This window comes from Nanorana parkeri, unplaced genomic scaffold (genome assembly GCF_000935625.1).
Source record: "Nanorana parkeri isolate BGI_ZX_2015 unplaced genomic scaffold, ASM93562v1 scaffold585, whole genome shotgun sequence".
NCBI classification, from domain to species: domain Eukaryota; kingdom Metazoa; phylum Chordata; class Amphibia; order Anura; family Dicroglossidae; genus Nanorana; species Nanorana parkeri.
Window position 1 is genome coordinate 285,717 of NW_017306853.1, and position 24,511 is coordinate 310,227.

The 24,511-nt window shown below is 43.2% G+C and overlaps 1 protein-coding gene across 1 annotated transcript in view; it reads left to right on the forward strand.

The window, feature by feature from the left end:
* The window catches only part of SMC3 (structural maintenance of chromosomes 3), a 37,512-nt gene that overhangs the window by 3,781 nt on the left and 9,220 nt on the right, over positions 1 to 24,511 (forward strand). Inside the window, exons 3-25 of the mRNA XM_018562575.1 lie at positions 804 to 842; positions 3,620 to 3,687; positions 4,349 to 4,420; positions 5,034 to 5,113; positions 6,327 to 6,405; positions 8,103 to 8,220; positions 8,298 to 8,473; positions 8,595 to 8,675; positions 10,162 to 10,326; positions 10,419 to 10,540; positions 10,802 to 11,015; positions 12,257 to 12,360; positions 13,020 to 13,119; positions 13,637 to 13,797; positions 15,162 to 15,303; positions 16,332 to 16,482; positions 18,378 to 18,530; positions 19,171 to 19,322; positions 20,152 to 20,310; positions 20,405 to 20,512; positions 20,637 to 20,745; positions 22,531 to 22,778; positions 23,020 to 23,232. Coding sequence (XP_018418077.1) covers positions 804 to 842; positions 3,620 to 3,687; positions 4,349 to 4,420; positions 5,034 to 5,113; positions 6,327 to 6,405; positions 8,103 to 8,220; positions 8,298 to 8,473; positions 8,595 to 8,675; positions 10,162 to 10,326; positions 10,419 to 10,540; positions 10,802 to 11,015; positions 12,257 to 12,360; positions 13,020 to 13,119; positions 13,637 to 13,797; positions 15,162 to 15,303; positions 16,332 to 16,482; positions 18,378 to 18,530; positions 19,171 to 19,322; positions 20,152 to 20,310; positions 20,405 to 20,512; positions 20,637 to 20,745; positions 22,531 to 22,778; positions 23,020 to 23,232 — 3,014 coding nt within the window. The remainder of the gene's footprint in view (positions 1 to 803; positions 843 to 3,619; positions 3,688 to 4,348; positions 4,421 to 5,033; positions 5,114 to 6,326; positions 6,406 to 8,102; positions 8,221 to 8,297; positions 8,474 to 8,594; positions 8,676 to 10,161; positions 10,327 to 10,418; positions 10,541 to 10,801; positions 11,016 to 12,256; positions 12,361 to 13,019; positions 13,120 to 13,636; positions 13,798 to 15,161; positions 15,304 to 16,331; positions 16,483 to 18,377; positions 18,531 to 19,170; positions 19,323 to 20,151; positions 20,311 to 20,404; positions 20,513 to 20,636; positions 20,746 to 22,530; positions 22,779 to 23,019; positions 23,233 to 24,511) is intronic.

A 24,511-nucleotide genomic window follows, 5' to 3' on the forward strand; every position in this document is an offset into this window, starting at 1 on the left:
TTGTCCTAGGTCAGGGGTAGCCAGACTTTGTCCTTCTAGCTGTGATGAAAACTACAAATCCCATCATGGATCTGCCTCTGAAAGTCATGACTATAGCTGTCAGACCCTTGCAATGCCCTATAGGACTTGGTAGTTCCACAACAGTTGGATTGCCGAAGGTGGCCTGGGTGAACGTACCGAAAGCCAAGGTGTAAGCTAAGTTATTCTCACATTTATCTTGAAATGTTTTATTTTTATAAAGTTTTCACTGCGCTTTTTATTTTTTGGGGGGGGTGCTACATAAGCAGGACACGCATTTTCATTTACTTTAAAGGAGAACTATGAAGTGAGTGTAAATCACTCCTCATAGTTCGAGCCGACGCGTGACAATGAAACTTGCGTGTCGGCTCAATAGATCGGGAAGTGAGAGAACACATACCGTGCTCGCTAACTTCTAGATCATCTCCCTGCAGGGATTCCCCGCCTCCCCGCTCCGCCAGCTCTGAGTGGAGAAACGGATGGGGGAGGGGGCGGGTACAGCTGGCTCTGCTTCTAGATAGGCAGAGCCAGCTGTCAATCACTCAGCTGGGTGGATCTCGACGGTAATGTCGGGATCCGTCCCGGCTGCGGCGGTCTCCGTGTATAGTGAGCTACAGCTCGCGGTATGCTGAGCTTGGTCACGGGAGGACGCTAGTTTATGTCCTCCTGTGACCCTTAGAAGAACTATGGGGGAAAACGCTTACCTCATAGTTCTCTTAAAGAAAGGCTCTTTTATTTACATGTTTATTAAATAGGCTTTTGACTTTTTCTCTTTTGTATTTCAGTGGGGAGAAACGGATCGGGCAAGAGTAATTTCTTCTATGGTAAGAAAAGTTTTTTTTATTTTAGGCAAACACCTATATACAGGGTTGAACCACAAATTCCTCATAGTGTTGGTGCTTCTTAGGTTAGCTCTCTTCTTGCTTGACTGAGGTGATATTCATTCACTGTCCAGTGAGTGGTTGGAGGTGAAAATGACATGGGGAGATGAATTGGGTACCTCGAGAGTCACCTGTCACTGGTTTGCGCTGTGTGACAAATGTGTTTTAAAATGCAAGATTGGTTACGGAATTGCATATATACACTCAGCGGCCACTTTATTAGGTACACCTATTCAATTGCTTGATAACACGAATTGCTAATCAGTGTATCACATGGCAGCAACTCCATGCATTTAGGCCTCTAGATGTGGTAAAGACGACTTGTTGAAGTTCAAACCGAGCATCAGAATGGGGAAGAAAGTGGATTTAAGTGACTTTGAATGTGGCATTGTTGTTGGTGCCAGACGGGCTGGTCTGAGTATTTCAGAAACTGCTGATCTACTGGAATTTTCACGCACAACCATCTCTCGGGTTTACAGAGAATGGTCCGAAAAAGAGAAAATATCCAGTGAGGGGCAGTTGTGTGGAGGAAAATGCCTTGTTGATGTCAGAGGAGAATGGGCAGACTGGTTTGAGATGATAGTAAGGCAAGAGTAACTCAAACAACCACTCGTTCCATCCGAGGTCTGCAGAATACCATCTGTGAACGCACAACACGTCCAACCCTAAATCAGATGGGCTGCAGCCACAAAAGACCACATCGTGTGCCACTCCTGTCAGCTACGAACAGGAAACGGAGGCTACAATTCGCACAGGCTCACCGAAATTGGACAATAGAAGATTGGAAAAACATTGCCTGGTCTGATGAGTCTCGATTTCAGCTGCGGCATTCAGATGGTCGGGTCAAAATTTGGCGTAAACAACATGAAAGCATGGATCCATCCTGCCTTGTATCAACAGCTCAGGCTGGTGGTGGTGTGGGGGATATTTTCTTGACAAACTTTGGGCCCCTTAGTTCCAATTGAGCATCGCTTAAACGCCACGGCCTACCTGAGTATTGTTGCTGACCATGTCCATCCCTTTCTGACCACAGTGTACCCATCTTCTGATGGCTACTTCCAGCAAGATAATGCGCCATGTCACAAAGCTAAAATCATCTCAAACTGGTTTCTTGAACATGACAATGAGTTCCCTGTACTCAATGGCCTCCACTGGCCTCCACAGTCACCAGATCTCAGTGCAATAGAGCACCTCTGGGATATGGTGGGGCGGGAGATTCGCATCATGGATGTGCAGCTGACTAATCTGCAGCAACTGCGTGATGCTATCATGTCAATATGAACCAAAATCTCTGAGGAGTGTTTCCATCACCTTGTTGAATCTATGCCACGAAGAATTAAGGCAGTTCTGAAGGCAAAAGGGTGTCCAACCCGGTACTAGCAAGGTGTACCTACAGATAACGATAACACAGCTCCCTCGTGTGTACTTCATACAACTCTTTCCTGACCTTTCAAAGAGCAGCAAGACCCGGTCACCATAGGGTCCCCTCTAAACACAAGGCAGCCTGTAAAAGTAGCTGTTCTTTGGCTGCAGCATGTATTCCACACTTCCGGGAGTGTAAAATCCCTGCCCTCCCCACCGTGCACTGTGGTTCCTTCTGTCGGTTCATACTCCACTACAGGACGTACAAGTGGTAGGAACTACGGTGGGACCAGAAGGCATTCCACCTACCTGAAGAGTTGAATACCAGCACTGGCTGGGGAGCAGTGAATGCCAGCTTTTCAACAGAAGGGTCACAGTAAATTGTAGTCACTCTTCTCTTACAGGCTTTCCTTGTGTTTAGGAACAAGCAGCTGCTGTACCAACAAAATCCATCCCAAATATCATATTAGGATGCCACGTTTCAAGCAAAACCCAAAGCACACCATAAATACATACACTCGCCGGCCACTGTCCATCCAGTAAGGAGATTTACACAGCTCTGTCTGACAGGACACCTGGTGTTTTTCTGCTGTTGGTAAAGCTGTAAAAACACAAAAAATACCCTTGCAATGCCCCCACCTTACATGCCATGCAAGGGTTACCTGATCATGGAGTCTAGGGGTAGAGGAATAATCTGTAATAGTTGCCTATTCCGCCCCCTCGCTCCAGGTTGAAATTGGTCCCTTGCTGTCTTCAAGTACATTGCAGGACTATTACCCTGCATTACAAAGGTATGTAATGCAGGGGATTGCAACCAGGGATTTATACCAGTTCAAAATCAGTTACCTAAACACTTTTAAGGGTCCATGCACCTGAGTGTATTGGAGAGAAAATACAGAAGTGTGTTCATACATTGTAAAATATATCTGTATTATGAGCACCTGGTTTTCTGTCCATGGCAATGTATGGACAGAAAATGCTGTACATGGTATATGCTGACATCGGTGTTTGCGTGGGGGTAATGTTCTGAACAGGAACCTTCTATGTTTGTAAACATAGCCCCGAGCGCATGCAAATGGCAGTGTTGGCGTTGCGGGTATACATCATTTTCTGTTCATACATTGCTATGCACAGCAGCTGCATCTCCCGCTCACCACAAATACATTTACACTGTATGAAAATACGCCCAAATTCACTCTGCATTGCTCCCGTGTGCATGAGCCCTTATGATGTATAAATAAATACAGTGCTGCATTTCTTTGTATCTTTTATATGGAGTTCAGTATTATTCACAAAACATGAATATAGAGTGTGTTGTTGAATGAATAGTTTTTTTTTTTTTTTCTTTTCTCCTCCAGCCATCCAGTTTGTTCTTAGTGATGAATTCAGTCATCTTCGTCCAGAGCAGAGATTGGCTCTTCTACACGTGAGTAACTTATATTTGACAATCTCTACTTCTAATGCTGTTTCATTCACATTTTGTGTTTGTATTGTAATACACAAGGTGTAGTAATATATTTCCTTCTAGTTAAAAAAAAAATGATTAGAGATGAACAGTTGTCTAAGCAGAACAAATGTAGCACCTTTTAGGCACTTGTTTGTGAATTGACTGACTGCTGTACTGGCCTATCCCTACCAATCGTTGTTTCAGCTGAGAGAGATATACAGGAATTAATTTATCGAATTACACAGGACTTGCCTTTTGGCCAGTGACAGCCAGTGGGCAAACCCTAAGGGCCTGTTCACACGACGTCCATTTTCTGTGCTGACCTGATCCGTACGCTTCTGCACTAAAAATGCATCCCAATGTATCCCTATGTGTTTTATGGGCTACAGTTCTCACGTGCGCAGTCCGTTCAGGTTACGGACCGAAAACGCATTACAAACGCGTCAAACGCACTGCACTTCAACTAACATACTGACAGCCCCACTCTAGACTAGAACGCGGCCAAAACGCACTGCATCAGTAGCACCGCGTCTGCAGATCAGGACCCGATATCATGTGAACAGGCCCTAAAACGATTCTCTTCCTTTTTTTTTTTATAAGAAGGATTTTTGGGTAAAAAAATAAAATCTTTGTTTTTCAGGAAGGAACGGGTCCTCGGGTCATTTCTGCCTTTGTGGAAATTATATTTGATAACTCAGACAACAGGTTGCCAGTAAGTGAAATGTTTAATTTTTGTGTAACTCCTAATTGCATTGACATTGTCAAAGTGTTTCTCTAGCCAGAGCAAAAATTCTTATGTGCGTAGTATATAATATAGATAATAATCCCTGATATTGTACCTCCATTTATATCCCTTTGCAATTACATGATGATACTGCCAGCTTGCAGTTGTTCATTATATTTCTGGTGGAGGGCCGACAATGCTTTTTAGTGGTCTCTGAAATTACTCCTTGGTCCTGCACTGTGCTGCTGTCTGTTAAGAATATGTCTGTGCTTCTTTCTATACAAATGCTGTGACAGTGATAAGTGAAGGCCATATCCTCCCCTTGGGTTTTTGGAAGTGGAGTGTAGGTGTAATGCACTGTTGCTGTTGCAGTAGGTCACTTCCTGCCTTGCCTTCATGCTCAAAAGTCCACACTGCCTGAGAAAAAACTAGATTTATAAGGAGGGTTAGCAGTCACAAGTCCGCACATAAAGAGGGGGGAAAAAGTATTTCCATAATGATTTTTAATATATTGACATAAGACTAACAAAACAATGCTAAAGGTGCCATTGGGCCCTTTTGTAATGTGTAGCATTTTCATCTACTTTAATTCTTTACTTAGATTGATAAGGAGGAGGTGTCACTACGAAGAGTGATTGGAGCCAAAAAGGATCAGTATTTCCTAGACAAGAAAATGGTGACGTAAGTGTTGACATTTTTCTTACTGCTTACCTTTTGCCCATTCACACCTGATCTATTGCATTGTGATCTGTTGCATTGCGATACATTTTTCAGCAGATGCTAATTGAAGGGTACCGAAAAATGAATGGGTGTCAATGAGGCTAGTTCACACCTCTCCGTTGCCTTGAAAAGAAAGTAGAACATGCACTACTTTTTATTCAGCGTAACACAACCGATCCAGTGTGCCCAACTAGGCCCATTCACAACCATTCATTTTTCAGTACCCTTCCGTTAACATCGATTCAAAAATGTATTGCAACGGATCAGAAGGTACAATTGCAAGTAAACGGACCCTCTGTTGACTTGTGATTTCCTTCTGAGTTTGGTGTGAATGGGCCTTAAGTCGTTTGACATGTCCCATGTAATAGGGAGTCTGTCTCAAAATAATCACAACTTGAAAGCCAGCAAATTTGTAAATATTATTTCTATGTAGTGGCTGCTTCTGTGTTAGTAAGTGTTAGAATTAAAGTGGATCTAAACCCAGTCACTAAGGGCCCATTCACACCAGAACCAGATCATCTCCAGACCAAATGCATCCTAATTTAGCCCCTATGCTGTTTTCGGCCTCTGTTCACACCAGCGCAGTCCGTTCCAAGGCAGACCAGAAAAATACTGCATGACTCATTTTGTCTGGTCTGGAATTGCAGGCAGGTTCACACCATTTTCCGAACCAGATCTGGTCCGGAAAATGGTGTGAACCCGCCCTAAAACCTCATATAAACTTTAACATGTTAAAGTCCAACTCCCGTCTGCAGTACACAGAGTGAAAGCAGTTAAACTTTGCTTCAAAAGCAACCCCCTATAATGCAAGCTTTCTTTGTCATCTGCCAGATCTGACCATTTACATTCTAGAAACCGTACAGATCCCACTGTACTTCTCATAGACCCCAGTCTTGTCACCCCCCCCCCTCATTCATTCACATAACACACATCTCAAGATTTGATTTGTAGATGGCCAGAATGAGAGGGAGGTGGAGACATGATTGTAGCATTGCGGTCTGAGATGTGTAGTGCTTACGTCTGATCTTCCCAGAAATGCATCAGAAGCTTTACTCATCCCAGCATGTAAATGAGGAGATTTGATGGACTTGGATAAATGTCTGCATTTTGTGTTAGTATTTGCTGCAGCAATACAGTATCCTACAATAAAAAGTGTGGTTTCTTTTTCTTACAGGAAGAACGATGTAATGAATCTTTTGGAAAGCGCTGGCTTTTCACGCAGTAATCCCTATTACATTGTAAAACAGGGAAAGGTAAGATCATTTTAACTAGTGTTGTTGTAGTATATAAAGAACCCCACATCAATCTAGTAATTTTTTTCGTAAATGTATTGTTAATTGGTACCCCAATCTATCTTTCTTTATTCTTGCTTCACAGTAACTTTTCCCCTGAGTAATATTCTGCACCACTACAATGATTATTATATGAAATACGCTCTATGGAAATTACAGATTTCCATAGATCACATGAAGCATGAATCTCATGCACACTTAAACCATTTAAAACCAAACCCCATGTAGAAACGCATACCACTCCACAATATGCTATATGACCAGTTACTGGGAAAGCTCAACAAGTGTCCCAGGCTGAGCTGACTCTCCTGATAAAGTGGCTGGAGCCACGATATTCATCACACAGGTTGTCATTTGGAATCTGAGTTTTCTAGGGATCTTACATATGTCTTTGATATACTTGATTATTTTATAATTTTTTACTACATTTATTCTCTGTTGTCATTCATATGTTGCTGTGGCTGTTTTTAACGCTATATGTTCTGACCTGGGTCAGCTCAGCCTGGGACTCATTTGAACTTTCTCAGCAACTGGTCATTTGGCATGTTGCGAATTGGGATTTATGCTCGTTGTGATAAGTTTTTGTAATTACAAAAAACTATTATGTTTTTTTTCTGATTGTTTAAGTTGCAGCATTAAGAAGATGCAGATAGTTGCAGGCAAAATTAAAAATATCCTGTTAAATGCATCTGTTGCTTTCAGTAATATGTTCTGTGTATTGAAGATCACACATGCAAAGGTGGATGCCACATGTCCCTGGCCAGTGGTGCTACTGTGCATTCAGTGTCCCATAGTCATCTGGTAGGGTGTCATCAACTACGGAGCAGCACTAGGAGAAGACTAAAGGTGCCCATACACCTTACGACCATCGCAAGACTTTTGTCTTGTGATGGTCGTAAGCTTATTAAAAGCTCGTACGATCTGCCCATCTTGGACAGGCAGATCGTACTTGCGATCATCGAAAGCCCGCCCCGCTTAGGGGCGGGCTTCCGATGACCGCAGTGAGGGGCGGGCTTCCAATCACTGCAAACGGGCAGTGTGTCGAACGGGCTTCCAATCACTGCAAACGGACAGTTGTCGAACAAGCAGGCCACTAACCCGGGCGGGTTTTCAAGCCTGCTTGTTCGACGGTCGCACGTCTTCCATACACTGTACGATTATCGTACGATCGCGGGATTTCCCGTGATTCTCGTACGAGAATCGTAGAGTGTATGGGCACCTTTAAAGGTATCTGCCACTGTGAACTCAAGCTTTAGCTTTTGTGTAAGCCCATGCTTTTTTTTTAACCTTGTGCGTTTACATATATTTGGCTGTAACAAGTGTCTGGACCATATATAAAGTTATTGTGCCACTGATGGGGGGCCTGTTACTGTGGCAAGTATATGTAGGGACAGAAACATGTGTCTGTCGGGTTGCCCCCCGGTTCCTTCAGCTGTAAACTATGCATGCAGTTCCTGTTCATTTTATTTCAATTTAAACATTTTGTTTTTTAATGTACATTTATATATGACCTGGAAAAAAATATATTGGGGTGGTATGGCGGGAAATAAAAAAAGTCCAACTTCTTCCAAAAGGGGTAGGGGCGTGACGGAAACACGCTCAATAACTGCTAACATGCTTACCTTTCGGGTGGTGGTAAATTGTTTGCCTTCCTTCAGATTAACCAGATGGCCACAGCTCCGGACTCTCAGCGGCTGAAGTTGCTGAGGGAGGTAGCTGGGACTAGGGTGTATGATGAGAGGAAAGAAGAGAGTATCTCCTTGATGAAGGAAACTGGTCAGTAAAGTCCCTTACTTGGCAATTGGAGGTTATATAAGATTGTTGGTCACATTTCATATTTCGACTTACTACAGAGGGTAAACGAGAAAAGATCAACGAGCTATTGAAGTACATCGAAGAGCGACTTCACACACTAGAGGATGAGAAGGAAGAACTGGCCCAGTACCAGAAGTGGGACAAAATGAGGAGAGCGCTGGAGTATACCATCTATAACCAAGAGCTGAATGAGACCCGGGCCAAACTGGACGAGGCAAGTCTTCTTCTAATCTAACTAACATTGCATCGAAATGATTATCGCCTTATTAATATACACCTTGGAACCTTTTAATGCTTTTAAGTGACACTATATTTCCTCCTTCCTCTTTGTTTAGCTTTCTTCAAAGCGTGAGACCAGCGGTGAAAAATCAAGGCAGCTGAGAGATGCTCAACAGGATGCCAGAGATAAAATGGAGGTGAGTGTCGGTGCTTCTCTGTGTCTGGGGTCTGGATACAGCAAAGTATCTGGTGAATATCTAATGGCATAGCTTGTGAAGCATTTAGAGGCATTGCATTAAGGTCTGCCTGCCAGTTTTTGGTCAGCAATCAGCGTATTGAGCCAAAGTCGAATGTAGAGTCTAGATATCTGAATGAATTTCTATTAAAACCCCGGGGTGGAAACGCAAGAGTAATAAAGCTTTTTTTTTTTTAAATTCTCCTTTAAGGAGATCCTCCTTTGCTGGACGCTGTTTCTCTGTTTCTTTAAAAGTTTTCGAATTCCTCGTTTTCTAGTGGCTCCCCACAGCGCTTTTTCCCCCACCATCGTTCTAGTGGAGGCACCCGTGCGTGCTCGTTTCCGCAGTGGCTGTGTGCGTCCATAGACGCACACAGCCCTGTGGCAGGCCACGCCCCTTCCCTCTTTGACGGCAGAAGGAGCCTAATGGCTCCTCTGCCATCAGTATCCTCCCCCCGCAACCTGGATGTTCGAGGAATGGAGGATCGCTTCGGACCGGTGGGGACGAGCGCATCGGACAGGTAAGTGAGGAGGGGACTGGGGTAGAAAAAGGTGCTGGGCCGTTTTTACCCTAATGCAGAGAATGCATTAAGGTAAACGCCCAGACCTTAATACTACTTTAAGGATAAAACTTACCTGTAGGAGGTCAGACACTAAGGGGCTCATTTAACAGAAAGCAGATATCACTGTCTGCAATAATCTGCTGGATTTCTCTGTCCCAGCCTGTATTTGCATCCCATTTGTAAAATGCAGGTCACCTGCAGTAACCATTGCAGTTCTTTCTGCAGTTCGAGTCTCTTGTGGTTCACTTATATTTGGCACAACATCAGAAAAAATTTTACTCATAAATCCTTCCTAAATGAGGCTAAAGCTCATCTCTGGGCAAAAATTAACTCTCTTCCCTTCCACCACCCCTCTCGCATATCCAGCACATTTTTGTTTCTTGCCTTCTAATGCATGTTTTTCTCAACTAAAGCCCAGGTCCCTTACTGCCACCCTTTCCAGGTGCCAGGGACCAGTAATCCAATGCTGCAGTTGTTTGCACTGAGAGCCCTCTTCTACTTCATGAGGACCCTGACTCTAGACGGCCATTAGGAAGTGTCCACATCACGCAGGCAGTGACATGGGCACCCGAAGAGGGACCCTGCTTTCTGTGAACAGAAGTAAGAGAAGACAGGACTGGAGAGTCGTGTGACTGAATTTTGGCAGAGTAGAAAAGGCACTTGGAACTAAATTTTTTTGCCAGTGATTCACATGGCTGTGGACTTTCCCCATGTGACAAGGCTGATGATTGGCCCAACACTGTCACATGGAGTAATTCCTCCAATGAATGAAGCTGCAGGGGAGCAAAGGAAAGGTGAGTATGTGTTGCTTGAAGTCCGTGGTTGGAATATTATTTTATGATGCAGTTTCAGATTTAGACAACCAGTTGATTTGTGTTTCTTTAGGAAATCGAGCGTCAAGTGCGTGAGTTGAAGTCAAAGATCTCAGCGATGAAGGAGGAGAAGGAGCAGCTGAGCGCAGAAAGGCAGGAGCAGATAAAACAGAGAACCAAGCTGGAGTTGAAAACCAAGGATCTGCAGGATGAGCTGGCTGGAAATAGCGAGCAGAGGGTAACTATGGCTCCTCCCATTGAGGGGTGACTGGTCTGTCTGCATATGGAAGGTTTTTTAAACCCTTTAACCTGAGTTGTTTTCTGGTTTAGAAACGTCTACTAAAAGAGAGGCAGAAGTTACTGGAGAAGATTGAGGAGAAACAGAAGGAGCTGGCTGAAACAGAGCCCAAATTCTCCAGTGTAAAACAGAAGGAAGAAAGCGGCATTGCAAGGTGTGTCCAAGAGTGCTTTACAGTTATTTTATAATGTTAATATTAGAGGATTAGGGTATATTGATTGGCTTTGTATATGGCCATTTACATATATAGCAGTACATACATACAGTAGTGCTCTTTATGAACAGATTTTGTCATAACTAAGCAAAATGGTGGAGACAGTGTATATAAACAAAATGACATCTATTTCATTTTACATATGTTCATTTAGTTGTTTGGCTGGAATGCAGCTTTAATGCTGCTTTAACTTTGATTTAGACTGGCTCAGGCTACACAGGAGAGGACTGACCTGTATGCCAAGCAGGGGCGTGGTAGCCAATTCACCTCTAAAGAAGAAAGGGACAAGTGGATTAAGAAAGAGCTGAAGTCCTTGGACCAGGCCATAAACGACAAGAAACGTCAGATTGCTACCATACACAAAGATCTGGAAGATACTGAAGCAAATAAGGAGAAAAATCTCGAGCAGTACAGTGTAAGTAGGCTTTGGAGTGATATGTGGTTTCCTTTAGGCCTCATTCACACACAACCCAAGAGCAAAATTGTATATTGCATGTACGCGCGTCGATGCGGGTATGTATACGCATATACGTGTGCATATGCGTGCACTATATGCAATCCCAGAATGCATCACTCCTAATAGAAATTTTAATGTAAATACGTAATACGCATAAATACGCTGCCCCGATGGATCTTGATTCTATTCCGTTTTTGCGCATGTTTACGCTACGAAATATACGGCTCCATACGCAGCAAGTGTATTGAGCCATTTATTTGCATATGGGACAATACGCGTATATGTGCGGCAGTGTGAATGAGACCTTAGAGATGGCTGCTATAGGTCATTGCTTCTCAAGCATTGGTAGATGTACTCCTGTTCCTTTTTTCTGTCGCATATGAAGGTGCTGGTGCATGGTGCCACCATCTTGAATCTTGATGTCAGGAGACTTAAGTGACCACTATAATATTCCCCTTCACTCCCCCATAAATGATACAAAAAATTATATAAAAAACAATTGAAAAGAAAATAATTTACAGGAAGGAAAAACACCGCAAGCAATCATTTTAAATTACTTGATTTTCCTGTGCTTGTACCGGCAATATTTGAGTTGATTGCGGAATCCCTTCAAAGGAACCCTTTCTGTAAAGAAAATACTACAAATTCCTATAGTGGTAAACTCCACAAGATGGCAATTCTTAACATCAAGAAACTCATTCCCAGGACTGCATCCTGGCAGCCACAAAACATGTCATGCACAATAGGAATGGAAGAAAACTGCTCCTAGTCTATTCGCACCCCATGCATTTCTTTTATTGCCGTGAAGCACATCTCAGTTGGTGGCTGTGTTCTGTTGTAAGATGTGAACTGACTAAAGTCAGTATTTCCATATAGTGTGCAGTGTGCACTTGTTTGGGGCTCCCAGGACACACATCCTGTGGTGCAATCTGCCATGTAATTCTGTGCCGAATTGTTCTAATGATAGTTTTACTTCAAACTTGGGGTGTGTAGGAGGGGCACATTGACCTGTGCTGGTCTGCATCTATTTTTTGGGTTTTTGTTTTTGTTGTTGTCATACCTTAGAAGATTAGAACAAACATATGTCTAGTTTAAAATGGTGTTGGCCATCCCACTTCATGTGGAACCCACAAATGGCAATATTTGGGAAATGTTTGTGCACAGTCATTTTATGATTATTTGCTTTTTACTTTTCTAAGAAACTAGATCAAGATCTGAATGAAGTGAAAGCTCGGGTGGAAGAACTGGATAAAAAATACTACGAAGTGAAAAATAAGAAAGATGAGCTACAGAGCGAGCGAAAGTAAGGCACTAGTGTTCAAAATGATATGGTGTTCTGTCTATATAGAAGCTGTGTACAAGTTTTATTACTTTCTCGCCCATTGAGGGACACAAAAAAATCATCTCTCGGATATGCTGCTGCCTTCAGGAGGATTGGCTACGGCCAAACAAAACATAATCTCTCCTATTCCCAGAATGCTTCTTCATGGTGGTTTGCTAGCCCCTCAGTTAGACTGCTTTTGGATGTTCCAACAGTAGATTACTTCCTGTGTCCCTTGGTGAGAAAGAAAATTGGATTTTTGTAATCGCCGTAAAATCTCTTCCTCTTAGACCATTGAAACACGGATCCCGGCTCTCTGAGTTTTATGATCATGCGCTTGGTACTGCTTGCTACAAACTGAGGCATGCTGGAAATAGGAGGGGGTTATCCTGGACTGGCCTACAGATTTTTATTTTTTGCTAGTGTCCACTCCTCCTCTCATAGGGCACAGCATAATTCAACAGTAAATGATTTGCTCTGTCCCTCAGTGTAGAAAAGTATTTTACTGTGAGTACAAAAATCCAATTTTTAGCTTGGTTTCCTATTAAGATAGATATTTTAGTCATCTTATGCGCAAGAAAAAAAAGCTTGTTGACCTTTTTAAACCTAAACTTGCCTCCTTTTAATTACTCGTTTCTCAGTTACTTGTGGCGGGAGGAGAATGCAGAGCAGCAGGCCCTAGCGGCTAAGAGGGAGGATCTGGAAAAGAAGCAGCAGCTGCTGCGGGCTGCCACAGGAAAGGTGACATGATCATTAATTAGCTAAAGAATGTTATGCATAGATTAGGGCTATACCGATACCAGTATCTGTATCGGTGCTGATACCGAGTATTTGGGCACGTACTCGCCCAAATGCTCCCAATACTGGAACTTCCGGTATCAGGAAGCCGGGCGGTGAGTCATTACACGCCACCCAGCTTCCTGATTGGCCGGGAAGCCAGCTCCTTGCTTCCTCGTCACCAGGGAGCATGGACGGCCAAACAGAAAGCTGGCCGGTGTGTAATGACTTGCCGCCCTAATTGGTCGGGAAGCTGGCCAATCAGGAACCCATGCGGCAAGGCAAGCCAGCTCCATGCTTGCTCATCACCTTCTTGCCCAGCTTCCTTAATGGGACTTCCGGTATCAGTATTCAGTGTCTGCAAGTATCTGGGGGGGGGGGAAATATCTGTACTTGATACCGGAAAACGTATCGGTGCATCCCCAGAATAGCTGTATGTTGTGTTTTATAAGTTTGTAAACTTAGCTCTATTTTTTGGCAGGCGATTTTAAATGGTATTGACAGCATTAATAAAGTCCTGGAGCACTTTCGGAGGAAGGGAATTAATCAGCACGTTATTAATGGCTACCACGGCATCATCATGAATAATTTTGACTGTGAACCGGCCTTTTACACTTGTGTGGAGGTCACAGCAGGAAACAGGTAACATTTCTTCATCCCTGTTTTTATTACTACGCACTGTACTTGTGAGGCTGTAAACCTTTCCAGCAGTGCCTTCTGTCTTCATTAGAGATAATTATGAAATGCCAGTTAAGTGAGGCAATGAAAGTATAACATGAGGGCACTGTGCATGGAGGAACAAGAGCCACCATTACTTACACGGTTCATTTAAGGTCGCTCTCCAAATAGGACAGAACTCCTAGCATGCTAACACATTATAGGCTAGATAGGCAGAGCCAGCTGTCACTCACGCAGCTGGGCGGATCCCGATGTCCATGTCGGGATCGGCTGCGGCGTCTCAGTATATAGGGAGCTGTAGCTCGCGGTATACTGAGCTTAGGGTAACAGGAGGACGCTAGTTTGTGTCCTCCCATTACCCTAAGGAACTATGGGGGAAAACACTGACCCCATAGTTCTCCTTTTAATTTTCCAACATTTAATTTAATTTTGCAGCCTTTCAGCTTTTCGCAAATGCCAATTCTGACAATACACCTTGGGATCCTTCCAATGTCCTCCCCTCTGCCCTTCTTCCTGTCTCTGTGTCAATACACGTCATAGCTGCACAGCTGTGTTTGTGTTGTCAGCTTTGCGTGTTTTCCCTGAAATGGGAAAGCATGATGCTGCGCTGACACGCAATGGGCCTACAGTCTTATCAGCATGTGACATCATAAGCTGACATGCTTCATGTACAGCCCAGCAATCATCTGCTTCCCCAGCTGCTGACGGTGGTGTTTGATGGAAGGAGTCAAACATTAGCCAATCACAACCTGCAGTAAAGGATAATGGAACACATAGTTTAAGCTACATAATTGGCATTGGATGCTGCGGCTGCAGCCAAGCCCTCTGCCTTTCACCAGAGCCGTGCGTCAGGGATTAATTGCAGTCATGTGAATGCTTAAAGTAATTAAAAAGTTTTCATGGCACCTTTTTTTAACATTGTATCAGAGTTTTCTACAGGATACTGATTAGGTACCCAACCAAGGTTTCCTTGATTGGCACTCCGACATGTTCTCCTTCACAGATACTTTAATAGCTATTAGGACATATTTACTTTTAAATCACTTTGCTTTTGGTAATCTGTTGTTCTGAGAACAGTTGCAGCATTTAATTCTACAAAACCAGGAATTCTCAACTCCAACCATTGGAGACCCTTTGCTATCTCTCCAAAAGGGAGAGAGAGAGAGAGAGAGAGATTGAGCAGCAGTTTTCCTCTAGACCTTTAATAGTTAGGTGTGATCGTAATGTAAGCAGGCTACTCAATTGTTTGTCCACACACACTTAGAGATTTATCATTTTTGAAGTAATCTGTAACAGCAAGGATCTTTTGTAACTGTTGTCTCCCCCAGGTTGTTCTATCATATTGTCGAGTCAGATGAGGTCAGCACGAAGATCCTAATGGAATTTAACAAGATGAATCTTCCTGGAGAGGTTACCTTCCTGCCGCTCAACAAGTTGGATGTTAGAGACACGGCCTACCCAGAGACCAATGTGAGTCCATGTTAACCTGACTGCTAAGACACAAGCCCATTATTTTTCTTGTCTTTCTGCATCATGATTTTTACTGTTTGGGTGCTAAGTGCACAGTGACAGATGGAATCTGTAGTCTTTTGGGGACTCCTTATGGAGGCAGCAATATGTTCTTATTGTACATATGCATGCTTTGCTTTCTGTTATAGTGTTGCAGTGGTTGTGCCTTTTTTCTTCTCCTGAGAGTCTACTACAGGTGCCTGCACATACCTGCGGTATCCTCTGAACCCTTCCTGTCATGCTCCAATCTTAGGCTATTCTGACAGGTAAAGATTTGGCTCATTATGATGGTGCCTGCCTTTCCCTTGATTGTGCCGAACCTTTCTTACCTCTTTTTTGATACTGTTGAACTTTGCCTGCCTTATTCTTGATAGTGCCAAACCACAGCTGTCTCTTTCTGGATAGTGACAAACCACAGCTGTCTCTTTCTGGATAGTGACAAACCACAGCTGTCTCTTTCTGGATACTGACAAACCGTGCCTGTCTCTTCCTGGATACTGACAAACCGTGCCTGTCTCTTCCTGGATACTGACAAACCGTGCCTGTCTCTTCCTGGATACTGACAAACCGTGCCTGTCTCTTCCTGGATACTGACAAACCGTGCCTGTCTCTTCCTGGATACTGACAAACCGTGACTGTCTCTTCCTTCCCTTGTGCCTTGATTGTGCCAAACCTTGAGTAATTCCATATAAAGTGTAATTTCGCTTTCTAAAGTATAGGGATGGGTGTGAACCCCCTGCAGGTTTTTATTGGTGCATGAAGGTAGGTGAAATCTCCCCAACGAAAAGTCCCCACACAGCAGTAAAAACTGTTAAAGACCCTTCCCCCACGGTATCCAAAAGAACTTACATGTCACGTTCACTTAGATGAAGTCTTTTGTTCAGCAGCTTATGTCTGTATGTTTAGTTATTTTGAAGTGATTGTTTCTGAAACTGTTCTTAAAAAAAAAAAAAAAAAGCTTATCCAGTATTTTAAACTTTCCTCATCAGGATGCCATTCCAATGATCAGTAAGCTACGGTACAATCCCCGATTCGATAAAGCTTTTAAGCATGTGTTTGGGAAGACACTTATTTGTCGAAGTATGGAGGTGTCCACACAGCTGGCCAGGGCATTCACCATGGATTGCATCACCCTGGAGGGTAAGGCTCCCCTCAGTACATTTTGTATTCCTTGTATTTGTCTTTTGTCTTTTGTCAAAGGAATAATTTGTGTATTATTCTTTTTGGCTTTGGTGAGTGAAGCAGTTTAAGCTATTAAACTGTAACGTTATAGACTGTGTTCTTGGATGTCAGCCTACATAAATATGAATTCTGGACGCTGCTTGATGGGATTAGATGATCGTATTTCTGTTTTCTTTTATACAACAGCTGTTGTATGCTGGGAGGATAATAACGTCTCCTCAGAGATAGTGTATCACATCACTCTTCACAATCTGCGTATTAAGATTGCTTTTTTTATTGGGATGCTGTGCTAGCAAACCTCTGTGATCCTTTAAATTCTGCATCTCCGGTAGGTGTTTAATGTGACCCTGGGCTTTTGTCCAAGGCAAAGTAACAAGTTTGCTTTAATTGCAGCCCATAACGTCATACATACCTCACTGAGTATAGGGAAACGTGAGTCATTCCCATTCCTCTCACATCCAAACGTAACAAAACCAGTGAAAAGGCCCATTTCAATGTTCGTAGCGTCCAGGAAAGATTTTAATTAAATCTTGTTGGAATGGATTAAAACGGCCACTGCGGTTTGGGTGTTTAGGCAATCCCCTCTTATTATCAGGGCTGCAACACAGGTAAAAAGTGACATAACTAATTTATATACCTAAAGGGCATAAAAATCATATACCAAAGGCAAGCTCATGATATCCAGACAAGAACCATAAAAAGATCATAACCTACTGAGCAATGATCCTGAGCTATTAAAACACCCTTGTGCTTGGTAACGAGAATAGTCCACAAGTATGTTTTGCCAGCTTAAGATCATTGCTCAGTGGGTACTAGTTTCTCTCGCATGGGGAGGCAGAGAGTCCTTCAGTCTTGTGCAAGATCCGAATCTTGGCGCTTACACAGATTTTCCTCTCTTTTTGTTTTATTTTCCCCAACAGCCAGTCAAAAAGGCTGGAATAAAAGAAAAAGTATGTGCAGCTGTTAGGAGCTGGCATTTAAGGTGACTGGTAGCTTTGCCCTGCATAGGCACTAAATGGGTTCACATTAAACTATCATTTTAAAGGGACTCGGGTAATGGGAAAAAAAACCTGGTGCATAGTAGTCCGAGACTGAAAAGTCTAATTGTGTGGGATATATAAAAGGGCAATATCTGCTCCCTTCAGAACCTTCTAACCCAGGTGGTTTGCATTAAACTCTTTAAAGAGACATTGTCCACTGTTTGAGAAAATGGGCAGTGTCTGTAAAAGTCCCCCACTCCCACTGATGCCTCTCCAGGGACCCCCCACTACTCCTTCCACTGTCTCAGCCTGCCCAATATACTGGGTACTTCTAGGTTTGGGGAAATATGTGACCACCTCCCATGGTGTGGGGCTTGGTCCTAGTGGTTAGCTTGCTATCACATGATGAAGGGGTGACCTTACCGCTCCCTCTGGGCTCTGACCCCAGGTATTTTAGTGGCGGCTGTAAAAGAGGGAAGCGTTGGAGAGGTTTGGGGGTTAAACTTTACACACACTGTTGGTTAACCCTAAATGGGTGAAGTGTCAGTGTCTCTGAGGGCCTATTCACACCACATCATCTCCAGACCTGACCAAATTGTTTCCGGATCCAAAATGTATCACTATGGTATTCCTGGCCTCTGTTCACACCAGCACAGTCCGTTCCAGAGCAGACCAGAAAAATACTGCATGTCTGGTTTTGGATCTGGTCCATAAAATGGTGTGAGCCTGCCCTTATGGAAGAGCTCTACTAAGTACTTTTCAGAAGTAAAGACGTCACCCCTGTGATAGTCAAGTTATGTTCCCCAGTGGTAATGTATCCTTTAGGGAACTCGCAAGGAGAGATGTTTCACAGAATTCTTTTTCTTTTTACAGGTGACCAGGTCAGCCATCGGGGAGCACTGACTGGCGGATACTATGACACTAGGAAGTCTCGTCTAGAGCTGCAGAAAGATGTGCGGAAAGTAGAGGATGAACTGCATGCACTGGAGGCAAAGCTGAATGAGAACTTGCGCAGAAACATTGAGAGTATCCTTTACCTGCCGCATTATAATAAAAATAAACCTGTTGTGGATTTTAAAAGTTTTCCCTTATCCCTTATAAGGCACGTTGTGGTGCTTGCCTTACCCTTTTATATGTGAGCAAATCATCCTTTGTACTCCCCAGGATCACATGAAACACAACTGTACTTGGCCCAAAGACCTCAACTTACCTGTGATACAGGGATTAAAAAGCAAAAGTCACTATCTCTTTGCCCATTTGGGACAAATGTCCCTGATGTTTCACCGGCAATTGCTCGCTGCTCCTTCCTCTGTCGCAGCCAGCACAAAACAAAGTGCTTCCAGGTATGGGAAAGCATGTGCCAACCACATTACAGTGCTTGGGCCACATGATGGAGGTGATGTCGCAAGATATTTTGGTGGCAGCTGCAAGTGAGAAAGAAGTGGTAGATGAGCACTGAAGAGGTGTTGGAGGTGGGAGCAGCTTTACACTCAACATCAGGGCAATGTGACAGTTTCTCCCTAACCCTAGTAGTATATAGAGCACACTGCTGAGGTTCAGAGAAGATGGCCTCAAGCACTTCATATAAGAGACCCTTATGTCTTCATTGATATTTAAAAAAAAATAAAAAAATTCTGTGTTGTGAATGTTCCTTAGCGCTGTTTAGGGATTAATAATGAAATTGACCAGCTGATGAATCAGATGCAGCAGATTGAGACACAACAGAGGAAGTTTAAAGCTTCACGAGACAGTATATTATCAGAGATGAAGATGCTGAAGGAGAAGCGTCTGCAGTCTGAAAAGACTTTCATGCCAAAGGTGAGCTTCAGTTTAGGTGGCTTATTTTTGTAAATGCAGCATGTTTTGTTGCTTAATTATTTAGATTTTTCCATTTTCACTTGTTAATGTCAACCTGACCTAGTCTGAAATTGTAACAGTACTAGAGAGCAGCCACCTTGTGTTGCCTTTAAGGACCTGCATTTGTGTTCGTCTTCTAATTGATCTGTCTACTGTACTTGGCTCTATGGCTTTTCTCAATTTAAGATTAGACCCAGCCCCCTTTATTTAACTATCCTGGCCAGAAGTTCATTAGGGGATATTCAATACCTGGGCGTGGGGTGGTGGGAGGAGACCTCATGTACTGTCTGGGTCTAGGGAAGCTCCACAGGGGTAGATATTAAGGCTTACCCAGGGGTCAGGTTCACTTTAAAATGTGGAGAGTTCCCTAACCTTCTTTCGCTTGTAAACCACAAGTATGAGATTGTTAATTGATTTGCAAGCATATAGTCTAGGTTGAACAGGTAAAACCACTTTAACAATCTCCAGGCGGTGGAGTTAAGGGGACTCCAGAATAAGTGCAAAAGGCAAGAGGCTTTGTATTTTCCAGTATGTTCTTTGCCTTCCTGTGCCTAAAGTAAAATGGTGAAAAGGGGGTTCTGAATAAAAATGGACACTATTCTCATCTAATGCTGTGAAGGTCAGCAGGCCAGTTGTAACATATCTGTCATTTGTTTGAAGACCTACACAGTGTCAAAGTCAAGACACTTCTGAGCTTCCCACAAGCATCATGCAAGACCGCAGAGAACCATTGGTCGAGAACCTATGTTTTAATCCAATTGTAATGTTCCTCTACAATCTTGTATTACAGCAACGCAGTTTGCAGAGCTTGGAGGCCAGTTTACATGCCATGGAGTCCACTCGGGATTCCCTTAAAGCAGAGCTGGGGACAGATCTGTTATCGCAGCTAAGTCTGGAAGACCAGAGGAGGGTGGATGCACTGAACGATGAAATCCGACAGTTGCAGCAGGTAAGTAACTTTTAAATGTCATGAGGCTCTGGGTTGGACCACTCTCATTTCTTATGTTAGCAGGAGTTTATTAGTATGATGTTTTGTTTCTCAGGACAATCGGCAACTCCTGAATGAAAGAATCAAGCTGGAGGGCACAATCACCAGAGTGGAGACTTACCTGAATGAGAACTTACGGAAGAGGCTGGACCAAGTAGAGCAGGTGAACTACCCATTTCATTAGACTTTTATTTGATAACCAACTTCTCGAAACTGGAACTGGACTGAGTGTCTGTCTGGTTTTATTTGTATTTTAAATGTATGATTTCTTTTTTTATATAATATAGGAATTGAATGAGTTGAGAGAGACAGAAGGAGGGACAGTACTTACTGCGACCACATCGGAGCTGGAGAACATCAACAAACGTATCAAGGAAACAGTGGCACGGTCAGAAGGTGATCATGCATTTCAGATTTTTATGTATTGCCATTGTAGTGTTCAGTGGCTCTTAAGGTGAACCTGAACTTAAAGGAGGCGAGTGCTTTTCACTCACCTCATAGTTCTAGCCGACTTGTGACAATGAGACTGTCACAGGTCGGCTCAGTAGATCGGGAGGTGAGCGAACACATACCGGCGTTTGCTCACCTCTCGATCCTGTCATGGCTCTCTGCCGTGACAGGGGAGGGGCTGGATTCCCCCCTCCCCGCTCCGATCCACCAGCGCTGACTGCCTCTAGATAGGCAGAGCCAGCTGTCACTTGCGCAGCTGGGCGGATCTCGACATCGATGTCGGGATCCGCTCCGGCATCTCAGTATACTGCGAGCTGTAGCTCGCGGTATACTGAGCTTAGGGTGACGGGAGGACGCTAGTTTGTGTCCTCCCGTTACCCTAAGGAGAACTATGGGGAAAAGCCCTGACCCCATAGTTCTCCTTTTAAGTGAAGATTTGCTGTTAATTGTGCCTAAGCAGTACCCTGAATGTTTTAGATTTTTGTCTTGAATTCGTCCTGAAAAATAGCAGTGTGCCTTGAGCCTCATAGCCGTTGATCTGTGTTCTGAGATAATTTAGGACACCGCTCCTCTGACTGACAATCTTAACAGCTTTGGGGTGAGAGTAGGCGATGTCAGTACTGTGCTGCTTACTTACTCCTTGCTGGGTAGGATGCTATACTCACCCTCCAGTGCAAGTACCTCACTGTTTCGGCTTGGTTCATCATGTGGATCTGTGCTTCCTCCACCTCTCTTGCTGTTGCTGCTTCCTGATTATTACCCCACCAGTCATCAGATCCGCAGTCAATAGGGGGGCATCTCTGACATGGGGAAGCAAACGCCTGCTGTTACCAAGGTGGCCACTTCTACACAGGGACACAATGTGGAACAAGGCATGAAATGTAATGTGGAAAAACTCAGCTGCAGGAATCTTCTACACAATACTGGTGACTAGTTCTTTGACCTCTAATTGCTTTTTGGGTGCATCTCCCACAGTTCAGGTTTAACAGTAAGACCAATTGAAGTGTCTATTACCTATGGTAGCAGTTTTGGTGGCAGAAAATATGTTTGGGTACCCCACATCTACTGAGTTCTAGCAGTTGACAAAGCTTCATACGCTAAAGGAAAATACTGAAAAAGGCACTTGGTAATAACTTGACCCTGTGTCAGTCTAGATGAGATCCGTTAAAATCTTAAGGCTTTTTTTTTTTTGGCATGAGTTCTATATGAAAAAATGAAATTGTTCCCTGCTAGTATCTGAAGTGCTCTTAATGTGCCTCCTCCTTTCTGCCAATAGTAGTTTGGGCTTCAGGACTGGAGATTTACCACCGCATGTCACCCCTAGCCATTTCCAAAGAGTCTGTGGTGTTTTATGATCTTTCTGATGCTATTCTAGGTTGTGTTACTAGACTTTTGGTCTACTGCTATATATGTATTTGATTTTTATCATGGTCTGCTTTGGTGAACTAACTTTTGTCAGTAGTGATTGGAAGTCAATCCATGGTTAATCACTCAAGCCAGAAGATATAATCTCTTGAACGTGTTTTTGCTCTATCCTGGGTTTCTTCTCTCAATTGGTTGAACCTGATCCAGTTCCAGAGGGCTTCCTGGGAAGGTGCCTAAGCTACCTCAACTTGTTCCTCGCAAAATGAAGGATCAGTACCAGATGTTATGTCATCTTGTGCAGGTGGCCTGTTTATTCACTGCATCCCTTATTTCGATTGGTCTTTAATAATGCAATCTCATTGTCAGGTCTCGATGTAAACATTGATAAAACTGAAGTGGAAATAAAAGATATGGTGAAGAGCATGGATCGATGGAAGTCCACGGAAAAGGATCATATGGACGCCATTAATCACGACACTAAGGAATTGGAGAAGATGACCAACCGTCAGGGAATGCTCTTGAAAAAGAAAGAGGAATGTATGAAGAAGATCAGAGAACTGGGCTCCCTTCCGCAGGAGGCATTTGAAAAATATCAGACGTTAACATTAAAACAGGTAATTGCGAATTTATAATCTATGTGTAAACCTTAAAACATAAGTTAATGCTTCAACCTGCACATGTTTGTAAATCTCTCTGTGAAATTTAATCATGAAACTATGAACAAAAAATGTTTCAGTAGCTTCCTTTTAAGTATGGAGCGAGAATTTTATTTATGGCAGTGTTTGAGCGCTGCTCGCAGCCTCACCAATTTTTTCGGTGTAAATTTGTTAATTTTTGTTGTCTTTTCACTTGCAGCTATTTCGCAAACTGGAACAATGCAACACTGAGCTGAAGAAATACAGTCACGTCAACAAGAAAGCTTTGGACCAGTTTGTGAACTTCTCTGAGCAGAAAGAGAAGCTCATTAAACGTCAGGAAGAGCTGGACCGAGGTCACAAATCCATCATGGAGTTGATGAATGTCCTGGAGCTTCGGAAGTACGAGGCCATCCAGCTCACTTTCAAACAGGTGAGATGATTTACAGAGGAATGGGAACTAGTTGTACACAACTGGGTTTGTACTATTTCTGTTAATATTTTTTTGTTATTGTTGCATACAAAGTGCATCTGTGCTATGCATGCACATTTCTCTGTATTTTATCCCTTTAAAAACCATGCAAGTACAGAAAAATACCAGTTAATCTACCAGAAATCCAGTGAGCTCCCAATGCTCTGCTTGGACTAACAGCAGTGCCTTTTTTGCACTGAAATGCCATGCAGTGTTGACATCCCTGACTGCTGGATTACATAACTCATCCTATCCCTGCCTATCTGTGTTCCACTTCAAATACGTTCATTTATTTCCCAGCAAAACAATGCTGCTGCCTTGGCTCCCAAAAGCCTGCTCACATACTGTGTAGGGATAGGGGTTTTGGAGGCGAGCTTCCAGCAGTTGCCCCAGCAAGAATTTTACAAGCCTAGTGATGTCGGGGAGTAATTGGAAATTGTTTCTCACTAGGGACAAGGTAATAGGAAAATATACTGAAACATGATATAGAGGGAGGTTTCGGGTAAATTTGGGCAATGCCTGGACATGCATGTTTTATATTCAACAACACATCAGTTACCATTCAATAGTTTGTTCTCCATTTGTTTCTAAATACACTGAGTGGCCGGATTATTATATACACTGAGTGGCCGGATTATTATGACCACCTGACGTTTGTAGGCAAATTAGCTATAATTTGGCGCTGAAGTTGCTAGAGGGCCAGACCATTATAAATAGGGAAGCAGGTTGTTTACCACGACAGTAGAAAGAAAAAATAGGGAATATGGGGCTTTTGAGGTCACTCTAGGCATGAAAAACACATATTGCACGAATGTCTTGATTAAATATATTTTTTAATTATACAGATAGATAAATAAATAAAGATAAAAGCCATTGTTTAAGCTCATCAATATGAGCTTATCACCTGATGTCACCTGATCAATACCTTGAATGGGTGACAGCTGCTGGACACAGGAATCCCTAATCGCACCTAAACTTACAGATGAAAATGGAGCCTAATACATTTCCCCCCATACACATAAATATTGTATTGATGAATATGCAACAATGTTTACCTCAATTGTTGATGTCGTGTATGTGGCTGTGCGGTCCAGGTAGGCGTTATACCTAAAATCAATTTTAAACCCCTTTGGGGTGGTTTTATGGATACAATATTGATGGAAGTCCACGGAAAAGGATCATATGGATGCCATTAATCACGACACTAAGGCTTGGTTCATCGCCATTAATCACGATACTA